Consider the following 11,095-nt stretch of genomic DNA (forward strand, 5'->3'; position numbering starts at 1 on the left):
CCACAAAAATGACAGTGTGTGACTTCCAAGACCATGTCACAAGACACTGAGGTTTCCTCTTTGTTCCCCGCCATGGCCATCCCCTCTGTGGTGAGGTATGGAGGCCTCCAGCTGGCAGCCAGTACTGACTCTCTGGCATGGGCTGAATCTTCTCGAAAGCACATCCTCCCACTCTGGTCAAGCCTGGGGATGATGAAAGCCCCCAGGCAGCATTCTGACTACGATTTCATGAGAGATTCCCCAAGCCAGACCCACCCAGCTCAGACACTCCCAAATTCCTGATCCACAGGAATTATGTGAAATAACAAATGTTTATTGTTGTTTTAAATCACTAAGTTTTGTGGTAATACATACACTGAACTCAGGCCCGAACTAAGAGACATTTTATAAACCAACAGGCCTGAAATCTTTAAATATATTGGTGTCCTCAGAGACAAGGGCTGAGGAACTGGGTCAAACTGAAGGAAACTGAAGAGATATGACAACTAAATGTCACACATGGTTCTCTATTAGATACCAGGTCAGGAAGAAAAAAGTTGTTCTAAAAGTTGTGACAGCTGGAAAAATCCAATATTGTACAAATGAATTTGGTAAGTACATCATGGTATCATGAGAGAATGTCCTTGTCCCTAGAAAATACATGCTGAAATATAAAAGGGTAAAGGATTATATCTCTGTAACTTATTCCCAAATGTGCATGATATTACAGTATACACACAGGAAAAGTTGAATAAAGGGGACAGTGCAATTAATGGATCTAGGTAAAAGATACACAGGAGTTTGTGGTGCTATTCTTACAAATTTTCTTTCCGTCTGAATTTTTCCAAATTAGATATCTAATACAAAGAGAAAAACAAATTCAATGTTGCAAAAGGTGGAACCCAAACACCAAGGCGACTGTGATTTACAGTGTACCTCAGTCTGAAGGGCCCTGGCAAAGGTCCTCTCCCATCTCATCCCTTCCACTTCCACCAGATAGCTGCCCTCCTCCAAATATGTGTAACAGCAAATGGAAAACACATATATATATATGTATATATGTATAAAAATATTACATGTGCCTCTGGATTTAATAAGCCACTGAGGGCCAGACTAGGGTGCATAGAGAAGCTATGCAGTGCCACTAGAAGCTTCAGAATGAATGAATGGTTTATACTATAAGAAAAAAAGGTATTTGTGTGAAACCTAAAAATAATTTTTTTAAATCTTTTACAAAAAGGTGAGGCTAAAATTTAGCTCCAAATGTACACAGGTCCAAAGAGAAATGAATGGAAATAAGGACAGTGAAGTGAGGCTTTAAAAAATGAAGTTGATTCAATTTAAGAACTGTCCTTTAGTCTGAAATCATGCCTTTACTGTTTGGGATTAAAATGTATTTCTCCCCCTGATGAGAATAAGTAGGAGGGTGGGAGAAGCTCTGCTTGACCCAACAGAGTTGGGACCATGTGTCAGTCTGTCCTCAGGGCTTTTGTTTGAGTTTTCACTGCCCTGTGAACACCAAAAGTCAAGTTCGCTGTTCTCGAATGTCTATGTGGCTCTCTATGAAATCACAAGAATGGTGGGTACTGGTTTGGCAGTACATACTCAGAGCTTTAAAATGTTCCTTTTCTCTTTGATTCCATATCAATAAATCTAAGAAATTACTCACCTAAGGAAATAACCAGAGATACCTGAAGGAGGCTTGTTGTAAAAAGTTTTCTTTGTAATATTGTTTATAATTGCAAAAAGCTGTAAATAATTCCCATGTCCAACAAGAAACAGTTGAAGTATAGTGCAGCTGTATGAAGAAATGCTACATGGCCATCTGAAACTACATTTCCAGGGTAACTACACATTTCACAATAAAGGAGAATGACCACACTATACTGTTAGGTCAAGAAAGCAGGGTATAAATCTATAAATAGCATGATGGCTATTGTATAAACCACAATGTGTGTACGCTCTCACACATAATAAACAATAGAAAGAAATATGCCAAAAATGTTAACCATGGTGATCTCTGAGCAATGGGGTTATTGCTAATTCTTATCTCTATATTTTCCTACATTCTAAAATTGTTCTATAGTAAACATGCATCATTTTTATAATCACCAAGAAAGATTATTTCTTAAAAGCTGGATCATATTTCTTTAGTTCCCCAGAGTAAAGGCCTTCATTGAGCAATAATCTAATATTCGGCCCTCTCCTTTTTTTCTTGGCTTAGGATAGTTTCTCCTTTTCTCTTTAAAATATCCCTTAAAGGCATTCTCCTTCATGAAGTAAGTTCGATATATCTTTCTGGAATTCTGGAATGTCTCTAAAGTTTGCTTCCAGGAAAACATATTCCCCTTTTCCTATTTTTTAGCAATATTTAAAATAATCAGATTGCAAAACAAACTGATGAAAAAAATACACAATTCATTTTCACTGCATGATCAAAACAACTTGAAAGGCTTTTACAAATTTACAAGTCTAATCTTCTAGAATTGTGAATTAATGCTTTGATTCAATTACTTAACTTTTTTATTTCAATCAATTAAGCAAAAAATTTATTTAACAACTAGTGCCTACCCCTACCCTAGGTGCTATGAAGGGATATAAAGGATTATAGGCCACTGCTCGGTCTCCTTTTCCTGACCAATAAAAAACTGTCCTTCTTTCAATTAGACTAGGACAGATACGCATCACGCCGGGTTTCTGCTTTTGCCTAAGGAACAAAAGGAAACTCAAAGCCAAATTCACTGCTAACTCAGAGTAAGCCATCCTTTCCTTAACTTATGATCCACATACTTAGTGAGAGTTGGGGGCTGAATTGTGTTTTTCTCTGTATTTTCAGCATGCTTTGTATGGTACCTGGTAAAAACAGTAACATTTATTGAGTGCTTACTGCATGACAAGCAGTGTGCTAAGCATTTTACATAAATGACTCCATTTCACCATCACAACAACCCTATTGGGGGATTCCCATAATCTCTCCTACTACAACAAATGTCTATATATGATAGGGACAGAAATGAAAGGGTGTGATAAGAGTCTCCTGATCTTTTTTAATCTTTATATTCAGGTTATCACATAAAAAGTCAGTATTTTTTAAATTTTAAGTTGGTTTTCAGTCACAACTTTCAACCAAAAGAACCTTGACTAATAGAGAAAATTGCTATTTTTTTAAAAGCAAGTATAAGACTTCCACTCCTGGCAATATGTTAAATTAAAATGCCCGGGGAAATCCTCCTGGAATAGGACACCCAAAAAATTATTGTGGAAGTGCTTTTAAAAAATCTTTTAAATGCATGGCTCAGCTTACAGCAGAGTAAAAGAAGTCCCCAGAGTCCAGGACTAAGAAAATATGAATCAAGATATTAGACTTACCAGAAACAGAGCATAAAATAAGTATGTTTAATATGCTTAAATAAATAAAAGACGATCCCAAATGAATGACAAAGAAACAAGAGTGACAGGCAAGTTTAACTTAGTATAGACATCTCACAACAATGGTGCAAGCCAGGGAACAATGGGGTATTATTTTCAAATGCCAAATGATCAACCTAGAATTACCCAACAAAACTGTCTTTTAAGAACAAGAGCAAAATAAATAAAACACAGTTCATGACAATAAATTTCTCTACAGTAATTAATACATGATAAAACTTCAGAAATGAAAAGAACCCCAGGAATATCTCTGAGATCCAAGACCACCAATCAGGAAAGAATGATGGGCAGAGAAAATGGTAAACTTGCGGATAAATGTAAATGAAAAATACTACATTTTAAAAATGTCTAATGTGTTTATTTAAAAAGGTAGAATAAAAATATTAGAGTAAAGTGGCATATAAATTGGGAAGGAAAGTGATCAGTGCTAAATCATTCTATGGTCCAGAGTTACTGATTAACTTTAGACCATGTCGAATTAAATATGTACTTTCAAAGTTACCACTGAAGATTAGAAATAAATAATGCAACTGCCAAACTAGTAGAGAGAGAAAAATGGAGTGAGAAGGGGTAGGAAAAATCTCTATCAGATCAAAAAGCAAATGAAAAAAAAGGAAAGAAAACATAGAAAAAGCATAAAATAAGGTGACACAATCACATCCTAAAGTCTCAGTAAACACAATAAATAAAAATGGACATAACTATCTAGTTAAAGTCAAAGATTACCAGTCTGGATTTTTTTATAATGACAGCACAAAATCTAACAACATGCCATTTAAAGACACACTTAAACTATAAGGACACAGAATGAATGAACAAAAGGATGGAAAAAGGCATCATGAAAATACTATCTAAAGTGAAAATGTTCTGTAGACTTAAAGTACTTAAAGTATGGATGCAAAGAAAAGATGCCACTCTGAGGACCACAAAATGGGTGTAATAAGAAATAATAAAATATCCTGCAATTTACAACCTTGTTGAGGAAGCCAAAGTATAACAGTCTAATCTCCACATCATGTGTGATTATGTTGTTATGAGAACAGACAAGCAGACAAGCAGGCTACCTCTCTGCAAAAAAAGAAATCCTAGCCAACTTCTGCCAACCCCAGTTGGACAAAAATACTTTCTTTGGCTGAATTACCGATTTAAAGCTATTTTGAGACTCTTTGCCATCCCTGCACTCAAATCCTGGTCCATGAACTCAGATACACATCTGCAATGATAGCATTAATAAGGCTAAAAGCAAGCATTCAAGAAATGCAAACACCTGAATGTCATTTACACATACTTTTCTAACCAGTGGTCTCCAATTCCTCTGCTACAGCAGAACAGCTGATGCTCACATGTGTAGTATCCCCATACATAAGCAAGGGCAAATGCAGAGGCCTGAGAGCACTGTCACTCCACGGATGTCTCCTGCTAAATACGTCACAACTGAAGTGAGAATGACATCATAGTGATTTTCTCAAGGCTTCTCTGATCTATGAAAAATAAAACTTTTTGCAGATATTGGTACATTACTAGCAACCATTTATGTGTGACACACCTTACGACTAAGATGTCATCATTAGTTTCAACTGCACTTGACCTGTTATTATCCACACTTTGTCTAATTCTGGTATTCTCCCACACCCTCAAAAGCACACAACCTTAATCTTTTGAGTAAAAAACCCATAGGCTCTAAGCCAGGAGCTTTCAACCCTAGTTACACATCAGCCTCAGCCTAGGCCCTATGCACAGAAATTCTATTTAATTGTCCTGAGGAAGAAATGCCTGATGTCCCTGGCATCAATAGTTTTTAAAGTTCTCCAAGGTCATAAACCCAGCTATCTGCCTCCTGACTTTGGCCTGCTGCCCTTGCAGAGTGAAGGTTCCCTCTCCTTACTAGGCTCAAATGAGCTGCTGTTTATGAAAGAGTCTTGCAAACCCTAGACTTATTATACTGCCACGCAATAATTCCTTGTCATCCTCGCCTCTTCCTCCTTGATTCAGTGCTGTAACAAATAGAAATAAAGCTGTGCACTAATCCACTGGCATGTGAATTTTTAGACTCACAGGAAGGCTGGGGTCTACACTGAGTCTCGAGAAATGAGATCCAACATTCTGCAGTGTGTCTCTGTTGGCCTGAGCCTGGCCAAGATAGCAGACACGGTACTGAGGCTTGGAGATGCCAGGAAGAGCCGAGCCACACACTCCCTTGCTTTTCAACTCCTTGCCTCTAGTAGCACATTTATCCACTGCAGTGTAAAGACTTCAGTTAAAAACATGGGTGGGCCTATGTACATACTCATGTTTGGGTATGTTTTCACCCACATACCCATATGTACATTTTTCAAAATCTCTTTCTATTATCTGGAAAAGCCTAGAAGAAAATCAGTGAAACATTAACAGTGACTCTCCCAGAGGTGGTAGGGATAAGGATGATTTTTTTCTTTTTTCCTTTCTTGCTTCTCTGTATTTTCTAAGACTTCTAGAGGGAGCATGTCTTGCTTCCACAATTTAAATAAATAGATAAATAATTGCCTCCACTCCAGAATGGAGGAGGGAATAAAAGATCTGGGTCCTAGATTAGCTCTGTCCCAGATCTTCCGGTTACCTTGGAGACTGCTTTTGCTTTTCCTCTCTGGTTAGACTGGATGCTCCCTCAAGGCCTTCCCTCTCCTCACATTCAAGAATCTTAACCACCCCTCTGCTTATTAATGAGAGTCCCAAGGGAACCCACCACCACCCGGGCTGGGAACTCACAATCTAGATGCCATTCCAGTTTCTCAGGCTAAATTTCAAGACCCTAATTAGGTCCTCACCAGGGTATGAACTATAATAAAAGTAAGTCCCAAGTCTCCCTACTGGCCACATGGAAGTTATGTCTTAAGGCCTGGCCCGGCTGAGACTGAAACAGATCAGGCTCACTTTTCTCTCCAGCTCGGTAAGAATAACCCAACAGGCTCTGGCGTAGGAATTAAAGGCAGGAGGTATTCACACTCCTTATCATGCTGGGTTTGCATTAACTTCCCAGGGTCAAGGCAATGGCAGAATCTAGAAGCAAATCCTCATAGGACACAGGAAAGCTGGGTCACCATGGACACCGGATAACAGAAGGCTCATGGGTTATCTGCAGGGTTTCAAAGAGATTTCACAACTGGGACAATAAAGGAAGTTCAAACCTAGAAAAATGTTAAACTTTACAGCCAATCACCGATGGCTCTTAAAAGCAACCTCCTGAGTAAATTGCTGGCAGCAGGGAAGGAAGGAAACAGCAAGAATTGAGTACATAGTGTGTTCCCAGGTGCCAGATGATTAATTCCTAAATTGTGCTATTTTTACTCATTCCCTATTTTGCAGAAAGGGAAAATGAGGCTAAGAGAAGACAGATAGCTTGCCCAAGATCTCAGAGCTGATTGGCAAAAGAGCTGGGATTTTACCTCACAGGAGATGGGTTTGAACCCTGGGTCTGACCTGAAAGCTTCCCCTAGTCTTGCCTGGGTGAGCACCCTTGAAGTTTCAAAGAGATAAACATGCATTCAACTATTTGGTTGAAGTGGAGCAACTGCTACCAACCCCAACAAAGTTCTACCCAAAAACTTTAACAGTGAAAAATGCCTCAGGCAAAAGCATGAGCCTAGGCCTCCTAAAATATAGGGAGGACAGTCAAGTGCAAGTCCATCCAAACTTTGCCCACAGGGACAGAGGTGGGGCCACCTCATGCCGGCATTCACACTCTCTTTGGCCACAGATCCAGAGCAGGTCTCTAAATACTGAAATCAGCAGTACCAAGGGGGCCAGAAGGGTCACATCACCCAAAGCCAGTTCCCTCACTTTCTGGCTGTAGGGCCTTGGACGAGTCACCTGTCCCCTCTGAGCCTATTTCCACACCTGTAAAGCAGGAATGACAAGGATCAGGGAGGGATGGCAGGTGCTGGTGCACACAGCAGGCTACCACGCATGGGCTCCTCCTGGGACCGTTCTCTGAGTCCTCTTTTCCTCAAAGTCTTTAAGGAGTGGTATCAAGCAGGGACCTGGAAGATTCCCACCAATGGAGGAAAGGATAGAAAGGTTAGCAGGGCTGGTCACTTGCCAGCTTGTTCCCTTCTCACCTAGGCAGTGGCACACCTGCCCAGCCAGCAACTCCAATAGGAATTAGGCCTCTGATCCATCTCTGGGGCATGTGTTACCTGCAGGAGTGAGGGTGCTGGACCACAGCCGGATGGGGCCCTTTCCACCAGCAACTCCTTCCTGCCTGGGTCAGGAACCCAACTGCCAGTGAAAGGAAGGGGTCTTGCTGCTTGACTTGGCCTTCCAGCCTGCTACCTCTGACTTCACCGGGAGTGCACCCTCCCCACCCGTCCTGGTCCATTCATGAGCCCTGGTCACACAGGTAAATGAATGGAGCCTGTCTTGAACACCGAGTCCTTAGCTTTGCCAAGGCAGGGCGATATGGGCAGAGCTGGACCAGGGGTGCTGTGGGACCCAGGAAAGTCACCCAAGTAGGGTCTCATCTCATATCCATCTGCTTAACTCCGGTCCCCACACTTTCAGGGCCGAATGACAGACCTTCTCAAGAGGGTAAGAAGCCAAGAGACCACCTAATAATATATCTGTCAATTTCTGAGCTTTTTTTCTATTTCATTTTTTAAAACTTTCTTGCGCCCACCCGCACCCCCATATGAACCTTTACACTGCCCACTTTCGAGAAAGACTAAGACGCGCGATCCCCGGTATTTCGAGGCCCCAGTTGCACCCCACCACTACACAGACGCAGAACCTGAAGCCCGAGACTCGCGGGCAATGCTCCCTCGCCACCTGCGGACTCACAGCGGGTTCCAGCGCTCGGGCAGGCGCCGGTGCAGCGAGATGCGGTCGCTGAGGTAGATGTTGATCTGGTGCAGCTTCACGCTCTCCTCCTGCAGCCGCAGCTCCTCGCCCTGCAGCTGCAGCCGCACCGCCTCGCCCCGTGCGCCCAGAGCGTCCTGGGGCACCGGAGGCCGCGGCAGGACCGGGTCGCGCCGACCGAAGCGCGGAGAGCGCGGGGGTCCCGGCTCGGACGCCCTGGCTCCGCGCCGCGCCCGCAACACAGAGCCCAGGCCAGCCAGCGCCAGCAACGCCAGCAGCACCAGCAGCGCTTCCCGGCCGCGCCGCAGCCCCTGCGGGCAGCGCCTTCGCGCCGCGCGCCCCCACATGCGCCCCCCACCAATGGCCAGCGCTCCCCGCGCCCGGAGGAGGCGGCGTAGACCCGGACGCGGATCCCGGAACCAGAGCCGCGCCGCCCCGCCCCCGGCCCGCCCCACCTGCGCCCCGCCCCCTTCCCGCCTAGCCCGCCCGCAGGAGTGCAGCCCCCGAACCCCCGAGGGTGGCAGATTTTTACTGGGTCCCCACGTGGCCCTGCTGAGATTTGCACCTTCTTCACTGGGCTGTGTGCGTTATTACAAGCCCTCAGCTCTGCGTCTGGCACATCGTGAGCGCTCAGTAAATGTTGGTTGAGTCCGCCCTGCAGAATGCTACTAATTTTATTGCTGTTATCTCATCGGATGCTAACACCGTCCAGTAAGAGGGGTAGTAGGATTATCAATTCCACTTTAGAGATACGGTGACTGAGGCACAAAGAATCCAGCGACACCAAGCTGTCACACTGAGGCCTACAGGCCTGACCTAAGACATACCGTTTGGATCCCTTAAATAACAAACCCTCCTCCTGCTCCCTATTAGTCAATATCCCTGTTTCTTATTCCTCACTTTACAGACTCCTCCAAGAAACTGATCAAAGGAATGAACTATCCCTTCAGAAAAACGCAGGCATACACACCCATGACATGAGCACCCACATCCCAGGCCATCCATTCATGTTAAGTACCTGTGACCTTGGCTAGGGGCTTCTTTTGGTGGGCCTCCCGGAACCACTGGGGTGCTGGAAATAGTTACCTGGGTCAAGACTCGAGTGAGGCCATGCAGCTTTCTCCAAGGCAGAAAATTGAAGGCTAGGCCCAAAAAACTCAGCAATCAAAAATAAACACTATTTTAAAAAATTAAAAGGAATGCAAAATATCCATGATGAACATGATAAATAAAATATCAAAATTTTAAACAAAGGTGGAATCTGACCCTGTGGTTGCAGAGCTCACCTCACTGTCTTCATTTACCCTAATACCAGCCTTAATTCTATATTTCACTTTTGGTGGGGATAACATGGCTGTATACATATGTAATATTCAAGTTCTTTAAAAAAATATGCACTTAACTTATGAAAGTTCTATCTCAATTAAAAACTCAGAAAATAAAAAATAAAAAAGACTGAACTAAGAGAAACAACAAAAAAGGAGAACCCCTGGCCTCCAGGACAAGCGCTGAAGTCTTCATCTTGATAGGAGAGGCCCTCATATGGTGACTTCAAACTCTTCAAGGCCTATCTCTAGCCACTGGGGTCGGGGTAGGCAGGTCTTTGCCATTCTAGGCCTTTGCACATGCTGTTTCCCCTGCTTAAAATGCTCTTCCCCACCTGGCAAATCACTACTTATCCTTCAAGGCCCTGCCAAAGCCAGCTCCACAGCCTTTTTAGGCAAATGCATTTCAAGACTGCATCAGCCATTTGTGTATTAGTCAGAACTCCACCAGAGAAACAGAACCAGTAGATGTACTCAGAGATTTATTGCAAGGAACTGACTTACACAACTGTGGGGACTGGTTAAGTGAGTCCAAAATCTGTAGGGCAGACCATCAGGAAGGGCAGGCTGAAACTCTCTGGCATGAGCTGAAGCCTGAGCTGAAGCTACAGTCCAGAGGCAGAATTTCTTATTTTTTAAGGTAATCTCAGCTCTATAATTAGGGCCTTTCAACTGATTGAATCAGGCCCACCTAGATAATCTCCACTGCTTAAAGTCAACATTAATCATACCTACAAAATACCAACATCTAGATTAGTGTTTGAATAACAGGGGATTAAACTAAGCCAGTTGCCTATCAGAGAGATCATGTCTTTTAGTTTCCTAAGGCTGCCAAAACAAAGTGCCATAGATTGAGTGGCTGAAAACAACAAAAATATACCCACTAACAGTTCTGGAGTCTGGAAGGCCAAAATCAATTAGTCCTGTCAGCAAGGCCATGCTCTTGCTGAAGGATCTGTTCCATGCTTTTCTCCTGGTTTGTGGTGTTGCTGGCAATTCTTATCATTCTGTGGCTTGTAGATGCATCACTCCCATCTCTGCCTCCATCATCATATGGCATTCTTCTGGTGTGTGTCTCTCTTACAGTCTCCTTCTAAGGATACCAGTCATATTGGATTGGGGCCCACTCTCATGACCTCATGTTAACTTGATTACGTCTGTAAAGACCCTATTTCCAAATAAAGTCATATTCATAGCCCCAAGAATTAGGACATCAACATATCTTTGGGAGGGGACACAATTCATTCCATAACACCATTACACTTTGTTACAGTGCTTGGCACATTGGATCATGCTCAATTCATCCCAGGCCTTGTAACAAAAAGAACATAAAGGATTTTTAAGAGTACAAGATGTGGTCACTGTATAATCAATCCCAGAGCTTGGTATAGCAACAGACATGCAGTAAATGCTCAATGAATGGTTGACTTTGTGTCCCATGCACACTTCCAGGAGTGTCTGTTTGAATTTACTGGGAAGGTATCTGACAGAGGGCACAACTTGGCTAAGTGCAGGGGGAAGTTACTCCCAAA

The 11,095-nt window shown here is 43.1% G+C and overlaps 1 protein-coding gene across 2 annotated transcripts in view; it reads right to left on the reverse strand.

Annotated features, from left to right (window-relative positions):
• Positions 1–8,649, reverse strand: part of GALNT12 (polypeptide N-acetylgalactosaminyltransferase 12) — a 32,679-nt gene extending 24,030 nt beyond the window's left edge. For both annotated transcript variants that reach the window (XM_037004046.2, XM_037004039.2), the window contains exon 1: positions 8,221–8,649. In XM_037004046.2, the coding sequence (XP_036859941.1) occupies positions 8,221–8,585 (365 nt within the window). In that variant the 5' untranslated portion in view covers positions 8,586–8,649. The remainder of the gene's footprint in view (positions 1–8,220) is intronic.
• Between the last annotated feature and the right edge of the window lie 2,446 nt (positions 8,650–11,095).

Source organism: Manis javanica, chromosome 2, assembly GCF_040802235.1.
Source record: "Manis javanica isolate MJ-LG chromosome 2, MJ_LKY, whole genome shotgun sequence".
Lineage (NCBI taxonomy): Eukaryota > Metazoa > Chordata > Mammalia > Pholidota > Manidae > Manis > Manis javanica.